At 40.3% G+C, this 14,981-nt stretch overlaps 1 protein-coding gene across 1 annotated transcript in view; it reads left to right on the top strand.

The window, feature by feature from the left end:
• The window catches only part of ccdc88b (coiled-coil domain containing 88B), a 46,066-nt gene that overhangs the window by 12,618 nt on the left and 18,467 nt on the right, over positions 1-14,981 (top strand). Inside the window, exons 8-19 of the mRNA XM_020593485.1 lie at positions 1,289-1,434; positions 1,825-1,906; positions 3,025-3,183; positions 5,219-5,365; positions 5,686-5,857; positions 6,068-6,183; positions 6,534-6,602; positions 7,167-7,877; positions 8,600-8,779; positions 11,003-11,343; positions 11,531-11,690; positions 13,426-13,821. Coding sequence (XP_020449141.1) covers positions 1,289-1,434; positions 1,825-1,906; positions 3,025-3,183; positions 5,219-5,365; positions 5,686-5,857; positions 6,068-6,183; positions 6,534-6,602; positions 7,167-7,877; positions 8,600-8,779; positions 11,003-11,343; positions 11,531-11,690; positions 13,426-13,821 — 2,679 coding nt within the window. The remainder of the gene's footprint in view (positions 1-1,288; positions 1,435-1,824; positions 1,907-3,024; positions 3,184-5,218; positions 5,366-5,685; positions 5,858-6,067; positions 6,184-6,533; positions 6,603-7,166; positions 7,878-8,599; positions 8,780-11,002; positions 11,344-11,530; positions 11,691-13,425; positions 13,822-14,981) is intronic.

Raw genomic sequence — 14,981 nt, 5'->3', positions numbered from 1 at the left:
TCACACCATTTCTTTATCTTCTCAAGTTTCTGTGTAACCTGTCCAGAGAGTTGCTGTAGGTTTTCACCCGATGCCCATATGGTAGTGTCATCAGCAAACAAAACCACTTTCACTAAACCAGAAACCTTACATATATCATTAATGTATAGTATAAATAAGTTAGGTCCCAAAACAGAACCCTGAGGCACTCCACAGCTTGTTTAGATTAGGTTAAAGCTAGAAACAGGGAAGCTGCTAACCTGGCTCTGTTCAAAAGTAACAAAATATACTCACCTCTAAAACTGAATCACAACATTTTTACACATTTTTACCTTAGTACATAGTGATCAAACAAGATATTACATGTTAATAAGTCTTTGTTTTTATGAAGTTATACATTTTATTAACTGAAAATAAGGACATGCATAACTAAGTGCAGCACTTATTGCTGCTCATTCTCAGTTTGTAGTTATCTACAGCTCACAGTAGTTTTGCCTTTTAATTAACCAAAGCTGATAGAAAAATGGCATTGCAGTTGAATAGGCTGTAGGATAGAAATCAGAAAACATGATTATATGGTGGAATTTGAGGTTTAAAAATGAATTGCTTTTGGTCCATGGAAGTCTTTAAAAATGAATGAAAATTAAAATGCACATCGGTGAACAACAGCTGCTTGTCTCTACAGTTTAAACAAAAAAAGACAGTAAAAGTATTGTGGATATACTATGGAGAGCACTTTTTTGTTTGTAAAATGTGAAGACCTGGACTCTAGCTGTTAATTCATATATGAGCTTGTTGTGACCTTGTCTTGCATTTCCATTGAGATCTGTTTCCAGGTGTTGTTGGATCAAAAGTCATTATGAAAATAAATATTTTATTTGAACAATGAATAAAATAAGCCTTGAGTTACGGCCTTAATGTGCTCAGTGCAAGGACCCACCTTAATCTCCTTTATTTGATATAACCACGTAAAACTGAATTTTGTGTTGTAGTGTCATGGACAATGTTACATAGACCACTGAGAAAAATGACATAGAAAAGTAATTTTACATTTATTTTGTGGAACACCAAAAAGCTTCGAGCCCCAGAGGTGTATAAACGCTATAATGAACTGTATCTGCAGTCAGTGCAACATAAACAGGTTTAAACAGGTCTTAAATTTTGAGGATCTAACACTTGCAAATTTTTTTCCCAGTTGCTTCTTAGTTCATATAACCCTCTGATCCTTTTTCTTGCATGTCTCCAAATCTTTTTTTTTTTCTCTGTCCTCTTTGTCTCTTGTCACATCTACTGCCCTTGTAACGCCTAGAGGATAGCAGAGCTGTGTCGCGAGCGGGACACCCATGCTGACACAACCACAATGCCTCTGGGTGGTCTCACTGAGGAGCCACCCCAAGGTCTGGCACTCCAGCTGGCAGACAGCAAGGCCAAACTCCGTCGCCTTAAACAACAACTGTGAGTGTGTATATGCAAGTATGACAGACAAAAACTCAAAGTACTTTTAGAAGAGCTGTGATAAAGGTCAACATGAAAAATGAACAAATAATTTTGTCAGAGTTTATAATAAACAAAACTGAGTTGTTATCAGTGGTGAGTAAGGCACAAATTCAGTCTGTGCATTCACTGCAGACTATATAATACAGGTCACTACTGGCCAGTTGTAATTTTTGGTTCTACATATCCTTTATTTTAAATAGTTTTTTCCATAATCTGCTTTTATTTTTTATCAGCCAAAGTAACACTGATAGGGGTCATATAAAAACAGAAAATTAGCACAATATGATTTAGAAAAATCATTTAATTGCTTTTTTAATGCTAATGGTTTATATTTGATTTGACTTATAGGCATGATAAAGGTGATCAAATACTGGATTACAAGCAGGAAATACAAACCATGGAGGGAGAGCTCAATAAACTTCAGAAAGAGGTACAGTCACAGGACCAAGGTCTTTACTGAGGCATGACACTGACATGACTTGTCCTTGCTTTGGAAACACAAAAACACTTTATCACACATAAAACAAATTAGTAAATGGCTAAAATTCTCTGTATTCATAAAATAGATACAGCACAGCCAACAGCAACAAACACAGGTGGTTTTTAATAGCCAGTAAGTCTATTCCTCCTAGGGAACAGATGAGCAGCTGCACTGTACACACTACAGCCATGTACTGTTTTGGCCTGAACAACAATGCTACTTCATGCTATTTTCTAGGTGAAGTTGACAGTTTAAACCCTTATAATCAGAGCAGAACTAAACTTAATGAAAGGTCATATAAGGCCATAGCACTCAGTGCAGCCTTCCTCATTCTTATTTTATCTATATACTCACAAGTATCTACACTTTCAGATTTGATCATATCACCAATCTCAATGTGTTGGGATTTGAGGCTGTTATTTGGTGAAAAACAAAAAAGGGACTATCTTCCTTTAAATTATTGAATACTTTCCCCACACTCTTACCTTAATATGAACCACGTCCTAGTACTAACTTTACAATACGAGCTTGTAGAAACAAACACTGCAAATTGCTGATGTAAGGTTATGTTTTTATTTCTTATATCTTTGCGAGGACACTCATTGACATAATGCATTCCCTAGCTCCTTCCCCTAATACTTAACCATCATAACTAAATGCCTAACCCCAACCCTTCCCCTAACATCTAACCTAAAACTAATACTAACCTTAATGCTAAAACCAAGTCTTAACCCTCAAACAGCTCTTTGAAAGGGTGTGAGAAAGTGGGGACCAGCTAAAATGTCTTCACTTCCATGGAATAAAACTCAAACTGGTCCTCACACTTTTGGCCATACAGGTACACACAGACACAACCACCCGTGTGAGCACACACACACACACACACACACACACACACACACACACACACACACACACACACACAAAAACACATTTCCTTCTTCCTTTATCAGACTTTGTCAACATTTGTTTTATTGCACATCCCAGATGTGTTTGCAACCTTTGTTGACCTCATTCCCACTGGTATATGAATGTCTGTGTGTGTGTGTGTGTTTGTGTGTCTGAAGAACCGTACTCTGCAGGGTGAGGTGAGGGGCATGCGTGCACTGCGGGATGAGTTGGACTGTACCCGAGAGCGAGCTGCACGAGCTGAGCAGCTCCAGACTGAGCTTCAGAGTTGTAAACACAGATTGCGCAGCCTGGAGCTCACACGCACTCAGCTGAAGGTAAACACACACACAGACACTGCAAACTATGCACACTTGTGAATAAGTAATTTACATCAGAAAGAGAACAAGCAGCATAGCTACATCTATCATCATGTAAAAATCACCCAAATAGTACAAAATCAAACATATCCACAGTGCCTTAAACACACACACTTTACAAAGCAGGGCCCTCGTGCAAACATTACCAGCAAAGGTCAAATGAAGAAGATACTCTTTTTAAAATGTTTCTCTGGGCACCTATTACTTTATACCACTTTTGTACCACTTCATCTCAAAAGCTGTACATTACGTCTCATGGCCGTGCATGTTTTAGGAGTGCCACAAACAACTCTGAATCTCAGAGCACAGAGAATGAGACTATAGTGAATGATGTCATCAGTATTTACACCTTGGATCTGCTTCATTGACAAAGAGTGGGAGTACGGCTTTAGTTACAGCGGCTACTACACACAAATGAGATTTGTTCTGTGGTTCTGAGGCAAAACAATTAGCTTATCACCCTGTAAAACACCCCACAGTGTCCTCACTGTCACCTTCTCAGTCTCGTTAGATTTTTTCTGGCATCATACGGCTTCCCATTGATAGCCAAAATTAACTGGAAGGATGATTTCTTTTCTTGTGTTTGGTAGTATAATCAAAATTTATAAATTCAAATTGAAGGTTTTCTCATTGAATTTTTCATGGTTTCGATTTTACTTTAAAAATAAAGTGGTTTAGATAATCACTGTAAATTGTTGCTTTGTTTACAACCAGCTTACAGCCTGCTCGAGTTTCCTGCCCTGTCATTTTAGTAATTCTGTAGTGCTTCTACATCTCCACATGTACTTGGATGAGTATAGTTTTATTATTATTGATAACAAAGGTGAAAACTACAAAAATGTGACCAGAATTATACTTTGAAATTCATGCATTTGTGATGCAAGTCATTTTGGGTTTATATTGACTATTGAGTGCCATGACTAAGGCTGGCTAGATGCTGAGCATTTGATCCTTTTTAATCTTTGAAATGGAACGACTTTCAGCACTTAATTATATGGACACATTGTGGCTCAGGGGTAGAGTGGCCGTCTCCCAACCCGAAGGTTGGAGAGCCGATTCACGGTGCCTGCAGTCCACATGTCAACGTGTCCTTGGGCAAGACATTGAACCCAAAACTGTCCCCAGTGGCCGGGACAGTGCTGCCATTGGTGTGTGTGAGTTGGTGCTGTTGATGGCTGCCTTGATTCTGTACCGGAGACAAATTTCTTGTGTGTATAACATACTTGGCCAAAAAAAGTGATTATCATTATTATTATAATGATCATCAGTGCCCTTGGTCTATATAGACTAAAAACTTGTTGAGCATGTTGGTGGCCTCTCTCTCCTTCTCTGTTTGCTCTCTAGAATAGGCTAGATTCAGCATACAGATGCTAAGGATTTCTCTAGCCACTATAAGTACCACCTGTAGGGTACAGTTGAGTGAGGAGAGAGAGTAGGGGAAGGGAAGGGTGTGACATCTAAGTGTCTATATTGATCTTTCTATATCGCTATTAATCTCACTTGAGCTTATCAAAGTAAACTACCTGAACTGGAAACTCTTGAGTCCCGGAGCTTCTTTCAACATTCATGTATATTGAGACACATAATTCATCTTTCAATCTGTAATGTGATTTATGTAATGAATATATAACAAAAAAAACCCAAATGGAATCAAATAATAATTAAACTTTTGTAATATTTCTCTCCTCATATAAAACAATAGCGGAAAATATTTGGGTTTATCAAATACATTCTTAGAAATGCACAGTAACAGGCGTGGTGTGTTAGAGGAAGTGGTTACAGAACAAAGTAAACTGTAACCAGTGTGTGTGCTGGTGCAGACAAATGTCAGTCAAAGATTGATGAGCTTTGAGAGCTGCAGCAGCAAAAGACATAAACAGTGTCATTCTCTCAGCAAATATTTGCTCTATTTGTCCACTAAAGTCTGATTGATATGATGGCAACTCCACCTCATCATATAATTTTCCTCTCTCATGTGCGACACCCCCTGCAGGAGCAAGAGCAGCTGTGTGTAGCTCTGCAGGAGACCAAAACTCTCCTGGAAGAACAGCTGGCTGACGCTCGGGCGCGCTGCTCCTCGCTAAGGGAGCTGGAGAGGGACAACCTTCTACTGCGTCACAAAATCATGGATGTGGAAGCAGTGGGTGGAGCGATGATGTGTATTTTTGTATTAGTCTGTTTATTAGCAGGCATGGTTTTCTGCATGAATGTGCACGTGTTTTTATTTTTGAGTCTGTGTGCTTGTCTTTGTGTTTATCTAAATGTGTGTGGTACTGGACATGTTTTGTTTACAGATAGTTTCATATGGACTTTGCCATCCTTACTTATGAACTCTGTGTGTTTGCATATGTACTCATGTCATAAGATGAGCAGTTAATGAAAACTATTTGTCTATGTTTGCTTGTTCTCCTTGAAGTCTATTTTCCCAGTAATGAAGAGTGTGTGTGTGTGTGTGTGTAGGAACGGGACACTGAGAGGCAGCGAGTTGATGAGCTGTTGGAGATGAACATGAGCCTCGAGGCGGACCTAAGGCGCAGCAGCGGTGGCAGTGTTGCCGCTTCGGTTGCTGCTGCTCATCAACGTTTCCTCCAATCAGAACTGGACTCTGAGGAGGAGCTGAGCGACCTGATTGGTCAGAGCACCTGCTTATGTACACCTTGTCACTCAAGACATTTTAATTAACTGATAAGAGAATGTATGTTGAAGTAATACTGGCCCATAGGTTATCAGTAATAACTGAATGAATCTCTTCATGTATGCATTTCTCTTTTCTGCCTATTTGCCTCTATTCCTCTCATGTTTTTCCTGCTTTCTTCTTTATTTCTTGCGCCCTCTGTCTCAGATCAGAAGCCACTAAGCGTGGAAGTGGGCGAGGCTTCGACGCTGAGGCTGCTTGGGGCAGAACAGGAGAACGCAGAGCTAAGGAGACGACTGGAGGAGCTGCAGGCCCAACAGGAGGTCAGAGTTCAAGGATCAATGGTTATGACTTACATATTAATCTATAATAGTTTGTTTCTCACCTGTTGAGGGTTAAAAGTCAAAGTTGGTCATAAGCAAACAAATTCTAGTACGTAAGTAATGAATGTTATTGGATGCTTTAGAAACACAAGTCTAACTTTATAATATATAGTTTACATATGCCTCCATGTATTGTTAAATTAGTATGATCATCATATGATGACTGGAAGAATCATTTCAATCAAGAATGTTTGATGAAATAGTAGCAGACCTGTTATCTCCGAGTCTAAATCAGGAAAAGCAGGAAGCAACAGTTAGAGCATATAACCATCCATCTCCTGTTACTGCAGGTGGATTTGCCAGATGCAAAGGGTGAGCTGGCTTGCCTGGAGATGGAGCATCAGAACACAGTCAGAGAGGTGAGTAGACAGGGAACTAAAGATTGCATAGTAATGATAAAGTGCAAAAACTGAGTGGACTGTTGTGTAAACATTTCCAAAAGAGTATGGAATATGGTGGTGGGACATGAGATCATCCATATATTCACACAGATCAATGAAAACCTTTTTTTACACTGTGTTCCATATATTCTCTGGATTGTACCATTATCTTTGACACCTTCTGCCTGATATTCTGTTCAGACTGCTCAGTGTGAACTGTTCAAATGCCTCTGTGGTTATGTGTATAGAGGAGTACCTTTTTATAACCAATCAAAACATATGTATTACTTTTTAATTGTCTGTATGTATCCTTATATCATTTTTTAATTTTACTTCTTGTTTACTTCCTGGAAATAAACCTGGATGTATTTTGAGAAAGAACAAGAGGTGGTTTAGTCTTTTTGTTCACAGTGCATCCAAGTTTTTTCATGTTTAATAGATGGAATGATCAAAAGAGAGAAAACAGGGACATAAAAAATCAAAAGCAGGAGATTCAAAGCTTTGAAAATCATATTCTATTCATATACCTATTATACTTTTCAGTTCCAAAACCTGAAGAATGAAAATGCCACTTTGAAGCAACACCTGGAAGAGCTGGTTACCAAACTGCAACACGAAGAAAACAAGGGGAAAGAGGAAGGAGAGAGGATGCCAGACAGTGAGGAGGACAAGGGGGAAAGAGGAGTCCAGGGCTCTGAATTCTGCAGGGGAGAGGGGGAAGGAAGGGTGAGGATGATGGAGGAGAGGGAGAAAGGAGGAGAAATTATTGGGACACAGAGGGAAGCGGGAGTTGGTGAAGAGGTTCTCCACATTCAAGGGGGAAAAGGAGTAACATGTAATAAGGAGATCAAGCCCAAATCGAGAGGAGAGGCAGAGGGAGGGCAGAAAGACAGAGAGAAACAGGAGAAAGAAAGTGAGATAAAGAAAGAACAGACTGCAACAACAACAACAACAACAAGCTCTGAGATCCAAACTCACCCAAAAAACAGCAAGGATAGTACAGAGGCCACATCTGCAGACCATGCTGTATGTTCCTCGTCTGGTGCTAACGTGGAGGTTCTGACAAACCAGCTCCAGGAGGCACAGGAGGAGGCTGACAGGCTGGCAACTGTGGCCCAGGACCTGCGCTCCAAGCTGGTGGAGCAGAGCAGGAAAAGCTGGGAGGCTGAGCAGAGGCTGGTGGTCATTGAGGCCGAGCTCCAGCACCTGAAGAAAGCTGCTGAGAGTCTGGGAGAGGCCCGCAGGCAGATAGAGGTATGGATGGAAGTCTATGGCAAGTCTGAAAGACACACAGAAATGTATGACTGATTTAGTTGGGCATTAAATGAAATTCTAATAGGGATATTAAAGTCATGGATATGTAGTTTGTGGGAGGGATGAATTAGGGAAATACTAAGTGAATAAATGTAACAGTTAACAGTTTCTCAACATGATACATGATATTATACCCACTAAAGACCGATATTAAAACTGCTTTGGAAACTATGTTGGCTGTACTTCAGTACAGGAGGTAAAAACTGGAATTAATGGGAAGTGTACTATCTGAGTGCTACTGCTATTTTCCCCATAAGGTTTATGAAATTACATTGTCCTTCTCTATTAATTTACAGTTATATCAGTTTTGTTCATAGGAAATTATAGCAAGCTATAAGACTTGGATAAAAAGTGTTATGCTTAAGGTGAGAGTCAGACTGTTTAGTTCCAGTATAAGTTGCTCCATATACACGTTGATAGAAATGCAATACACAACAACACTACAAACTGCAGACTGCAAAATGACCCTGCAGTTGAATCAGCAGCTCTCAAAACAACAGTTTCAACAAAAACTGAGCATTAAAATCCTCATGAAGGGAGGATTTATTGGAGGACTGTTATACTAGACTGGTGTACCTAATAAACTGGCATCTGGTACATACAGATGTCTTTATGGATAGATGGACAGTTCTACAGCTCAATGAATTTTCTAATTTTCTCAGGTTCTTCAGTCAGAGGGTCTAGCCCTGGAGGAGGAACTGTCCCGCCTCCGGAGCCAAGCGGGGCTTCACAGGATGCAGACCACAGTGATCGCCACCCTGGAAGGAGAGCGGGCTACACTGGAAAGAGACAGGGACACGCTGCGCAGCACTGTGGATGCCCTGCGCACCGCCCAGCGCAAGGTTGGAGAGTACACATGCACAAACACACACATGTTGTAACGACAGCTGTGACACTAAACATTTTCATGAAGATGGCAGATGTCACTTTACTTCAGGGAAGATAGGCGACGGGTAGATAAAAAACAAAACCGTAACCACCAAATGACAGGGAACAGAGTTTTGTGATGTAACACAAACCCTCAGTAACAGAAGTTTAATTCTGTTTTTCACAGCCAATCTCATTGTGTAATCTCTTTAGTTACTTGATCACATAAAAAAAATTGGTTGGGGTTCGACCTGCCAAACAAATTTCTTTCACCATCCCTCTCATTTATATGAAAACTAATATTTTTGCAATGGCAAACTGTTCAACAAGAGGCCGATTTGACAACATGAAATCAAATGGATGATTCAAGTTAACTGAGAGTGAAGTGACATGTTACACCCACCCAGGACTGAGCGAGCAAGCCTGTTTTGTACTGTGACATCCACACATTGACAAGAATCCTTTCTACACTCAACGGAGAGATTACAGGTCAAACACATTTAGTGCATTTCCCTAAATGTACTTTCAAGGACAAATCAACCAGAAATGAACCTTTTCACTCACTCTGCTGAAGGATGTGGAAGTCTTTGTGAACACTATGTATTATGTGCTATTTGCAGTAAAATTGCAAGACATAAGAAAAATTGCAAGACATTAGAGAAATTGCAAGCTAAGGAAAAGAGCAGTGCTAAGTCAGCATTAAAGAAACACCATAAAAGAACTCATGAATACCTCCCATTCAGAGAGCATTGTGCATAATCATTCTTCTGATGTTGTAATATTCGTCTGTGTTCCCCACCTGCTTTTTATAAAGACTTGATCCTTTATTGTGGCTGTTGTACCTGCACTCACCACAACTTTACTGTACATATCTTTAAAATACACCCAGTAGTGCCAAAAAAAAAAAATCTTTTTATTTACAGATGTTTCAGCTTTCAAATTAAACAAAAAAATTGACCTGTTAAAAATAAATGTGTGTGTGTGTCGTGAAGCCACCAGCCATATGATTCCAAGAGAGTGGGCCTTGTTTTAGTATATGGTCCCAATATATAGTATATCAGAGCAATCGATTCCACTCCTCTATCAGTGAATACGCACAATATTATTGATTACAGCACATCAGACTAAGCTTTAAAAAAAACAGCAGAGCATGACTTTAATTAGACAACATTTCACACTCTAAATGTTACAGCAGAGAAGATGCTGCACTATCATTTAAGTTCAAATATCAACACAGTCAGCACCAAGTAGAAGCTGTTTGTTTCATTTACTTATTAGAATGTCTAGTTTACAGTTGGGGTTGGGAAAGGGATTCATATTATGACCAACAGAATGAGAAAGAGTCTGACTTAATGGCATTTTTAACAGCGCGTGTTAAATGAAACATGAAGTTCATTCTGCTTGTCTCGGCTGTAGGGGGTGGATCAAAACCAAATAGGAAATTACACCTCATCTGCATCCTCTTTCTCCTTTTTTGCTTCCTTGTTGCTCGGTGGATTTACTGAAATACTCTGTACTGAAACATAATCACACTAGTGTGTTGACTTGGCCATTTAATTTGCTCAATTCATAGAGAAAAAAATAGAATCCTTGGAAATGAAGGAAAGATTGATTTAATTTATCAGCTGTGACTCTTATCCTTGAGGAAACTGTCGCTTAAGTGGGAGTTAAATGTGCCCTGTGGTGTTTCATTCTTACTCACCAAAACCTGTATCACTGAGGCCTAACAAATGCACTGGCTTCACTGCCTTTCTCATAAAATGTTTGCAAAGCCCATTTTTTGGAACATTTTGAAACCTCAGTGTTTGCCAGCTTGTCAGCATCCTCTCTGCTTCTGTTGGAACTTTGCAGAGTTTATTAGTGTGTTTCTTTGTTCATTTTTAATGTTTCTTTTCATATTTATTGCCTGTTTTACTAGTCTCATCTTTAAGTGCATCATTATTGTCGGTCTTTATTTATTATTTACAGTTGTGTTTACATAAAATTTTTAAGCGGGGACCTGAGCTACACTAATCTCTTGTTACATGTTTGTATTTGTACTGATGTTATTTTGTATATTGTAATCAATTTTTTATTTGTCATTGTGCATGGGTGACCAAACTAGCTTCACTTCTAGGGATCAATAAAGTTATCTAATGCAATTAAAGTGATCAGTAAGACTCTAAATGGCATTAGTCATCCTTTTTGTGTTTTCCCAGGGTGACCAGTTAGAGCTCACCACTCAGACTCTCAAGTTGGAGCTGGAACGTCAGGGGCGGAGTTTGGAGACTTCTCGTCGTCGGGAAGTGGAGCTGGAGGCAGAGCTCCGCGAGGCGACTCTGGAGGTCGAATCTCTGGCCCGGGCACGTGACCAGGCGCTGCTGGAGGCATCGCGGCTGGAGCAGGAGAAGGAGGTGTGTCAGTCGGAGCTGAACGTCCAACGTAAGGAGGGGAGGCAGAGGGAAAGGGAGATAGCAAGGCTGAGGCAGCAACTGGAGAGCACGACCCTGGCCCTGGAGCACAGCAACCAAAGAGCTCGGGCTCTGGACGCAGAACACAGGTGTACACACACAAACACACACACACACTGCTGTACACACAGTTAACCTTGATCACCAGCTGAGGTTTGCAATTAACTTTACAATGCATCAGAGAGATCCACTTGGCTGCACCATGACTTTATCTATAACGTCAGCTCTATCTTCATTCAACCTTCTGTCTGACCTATGTTGTGTGTGTGTGTGCAGACATGTGTGTCAGCAGCTGTCAGAGTCCAAGGAGCTCTGCACTCAGCTGCAGGACCTGGAGAGAGAGCTCAGCACTCGAGTAACCAGTATGGAGGAGGGTAAACAGCAGCTGCAGGAGCAGTACACAGATGCTCAGGCCAAGATTAGCTCACTGTCCCAGGTGTGTGTGTGTGTGTGTGTGTGTGTGTGGAGAGAGAGAAATGGTAGTTTAATCATAAGCACTGCTGAAAGGAGGGTTAATTCACTGAAACCCAGCCTTCTTAGCTTATGTGGAGAACATACTTTATATACAGTGGGTACAGAAAGTATTCAGACCCCCTTAAATTTTTCACTCTTTGTTATATTGCAGCCATATGCTAAAATCATTTAAGTTCATTTTTTTCCTCATTAATGTACACACAGCACCCCATATTGACAGAAAAACACAGAATTTATGCAGCCAAGAGGCCCATGATCACTCTGGATGAACTGCAGAGATCTACAGCTGAGGTGGGAGACTCTGTCCATAGGACAACAATCAGTCGTATACTGCACAAATCTGGCCTTTATGGAAGAGTGGCAAGAAGAAAGCCATTTCTTAAAGATATCCATAAAAAGTGTCGTTTAAAGTTTGCCACAAGCCACCTGGGAGACACACCAAACATGTGGAAGAAGGTGCTCTGGTCAGATGAAACCAAAATCGAACTTTTTGGCAACAATGCAAAACGTTATGTTTGGCGTAAAAGCAACACAGCTCATCACCCTGAACACACCATCCCCACTGTCAACCATGGTGGTGGCAGCATCATGGTTTGGGCCTGCTTTTCTTTAGCAGGGACAGGGAAGATGGTTAAAATTGATGGGAAGATGGATGGAGCCAAATACAGGACCATTTTGGAAGGAAACCTGATGGAGTCTGCAAAAGACCTGAGACTGGGACGGAGATTTGTCTTCCAACAAGACAATGATCCAAAACATAAAGCAAAATCTACAATGGAATGGTTCACAAATACACATATCCAGGTGTTAGAATGGCCAAGTCAAAGTCCAGACCTGAATCCAATTGAGAATCTGTGGAAAGAACTGAAAACTGCTGTTCACAAACGCTCTCCATCCAACCTCACTGAGCTTGAGCTGTTTTGCAAGGAGGAATGGGCAAAAATTTCAGTCTCTTGATGTGCAAAACTGTTAGAGACATACCCCAAGCGACTTACAGCTGTAATCGCAGCAAAAGGTGGCGCTACAAAGTATTAACTTAAGGGGGCTGAATAATTTTGCACGCCCAATTTTTCAGTTTTTTATTTGTTAAAAAAGTTTGAAATATCCAATAAATTTCGTTCCACTTCATGATTGTGTCCCACTTGTTGTTGATTCTTCACAAAAAATTACAGTTTTATATCTTTATGTTTGAAGCCTGAAATGTGGCAAAAGGTCGCAAAGTTCAAGGGGGCCGAATACTTTCGCAAGGCACTGTACAGTGGGTACGGAAAGTATTCAGACCCCCTTAAATTTTTCACTCTTTGTTATATTGCAGCCATATGCTACAATCATTTAAGTTCATTTTTTTCCTCATTAATGTACACACAGCACCCCATATTGACAGAAAAACACAGAATTTTTGACATTTTTGCAGATTTATTAAAAAAGAAAAACTGAAATATCACATGGTCATAAGTATTCAGACCCTTTGCTGTGACACTCATATATTTAACTTAGGTGCTGTCCATTTCTTCTGATCATCCCTGAGATGGTTCTACACCTTCATTTGAGTCCAGCTGTGTTTGATTATACTGATTGTGTATGTGTGTGTGTGTGTATGTGTATGTATGTATGTATGTATGTATAAAGAAGGAGTCCAGCACATAAAATGGCAAATGGCTGTTTTGCACTTTGCACTCCCTTCTCTGTCTCATCAGGACCTGTCTAATGAGCAGGCACATTCGCGGGAACTGTCCACTGAAGTTGAACATCTGAGCAAGAAGCTACAAAAAGCTGAGGCAGAAATAAAGACAGTCACCAATTCCCTCAAGCAATCACAGGAGAGAATAGAGTCACTCTCTCAGTGCCTTAAGAAAAGTCAATCTCCTCTCCAGTTGGAAAAGAGAAGAGGAAGCGCAGAGGTGGACACTACATCTAATTCAAATTTAGACTCGAACAAAACACACGTTTGTCAGGCACACACCCAGGAGACGTCACCCCTGGATCAATCCCCTGAAGCTGGCAAAGGTTATGACCTTTCCGTGACCCATGATTATGCCACAGGAGAGACAGAGAGGCATCTGAGTGAGAGGCTGATAGAACTGGAAAAAGAGGTGGGTTTGAATATATTACTATGGGTATAACTTGTTTGTATGTGTGGTTTGTTGCATCTTCTGCATGAGGGAGATGATCTGTATTATGCTGAATTTTGTGCTGTAGTGATGCTTAACAACTATCAACCCGCTGTAGACCGCCACTTCCCCAAGTGCAGCACTTTATTTCCAGAACTGCAGCTTTATCTCTGCTCATCAGTTTTTATAATGTCACCTCAGCTACTGTTAATCTTCCTTATCTCCTCTGTTGCTCTCTTGCTTCAGCTCCTACTGTTTCTTTCTTTCTCAAACACACACACACAAATAAAACTCACATCAAGTTGTAAGGGGTGGCTTCAGCAACACCAAGGTCAGGAATTTCATTTGATGCATTGCCATGCGTTTTAGATTAGGATAGATGAAGCAAAGCGCTAACATCTTTAGAGTTTAACTCCCGGTCCCTCTCAGTGATCCATACCAATACAGGTTTGTTTGTTGTACACCAGTGTTATCAGCAAAATGTACCTATAGTATTAACACCGGAAATAAAATAAAAAAAGTGCTGACACATAGCTCCTGTGAGATCCAGTAAACAGTTTGATTATATGACACTGTTATATTGTTAATACTGGTGCATAAGTGCATCATTCTACTTTTTGCAAACTTCTTGCATTTCACAATTATTGAGGCCATTGTGCTCTTGAGAACTTTCAAAGCTTTAGAAACTGTTTTATACCCTTGCCCCAATCCGGTGGATCCCAAACTGGGGTGAGAGACCCCTGGAGGGGTGCTGGAGTTAAATCGGGGGCACATGGCAACAGCTAAATATAACTGATGTGTATGGTGGTGGGTGAGTGGGCAAAAACATTATTACCCACAAAAGGGGGGCTCATCGGGAAAAGTCAAATCTATGCCTTGTCACAGTTTTATCACTGTTGAGATTTCACACAAGTTCAGACTTTTTTTTTTTTAGACTTCTCTTTGTTGTTAATGATCTGATATTGGATAATTTAACCCTTTTGCACTTCAGACACTTTATATGAAGCCATGTGAGAATTTTAAAGGGGAAATCACTCTGGGTTTGACCTGATAACATAGTAAGTTCATCATGTCACGGTCACACACAGTACCGCTTTAATCTTTAACTATTTCTTTCACGAGTTCCCCATGTTTTACTGTAA

The sequence above is a fragment of the Monopterus albus genome, unplaced genomic scaffold, assembly GCF_001952655.1.
Source record: "Monopterus albus unplaced genomic scaffold, M_albus_1.0 scaffold2.1, whole genome shotgun sequence".
NCBI lineage: Eukaryota > Metazoa > Chordata > Actinopteri > Synbranchiformes > Synbranchidae > Monopterus > Monopterus albus.
Note: the sequence above shows the minus strand (reverse complement) of the source record. Positions and strands in the feature narration are given on the sequence as shown.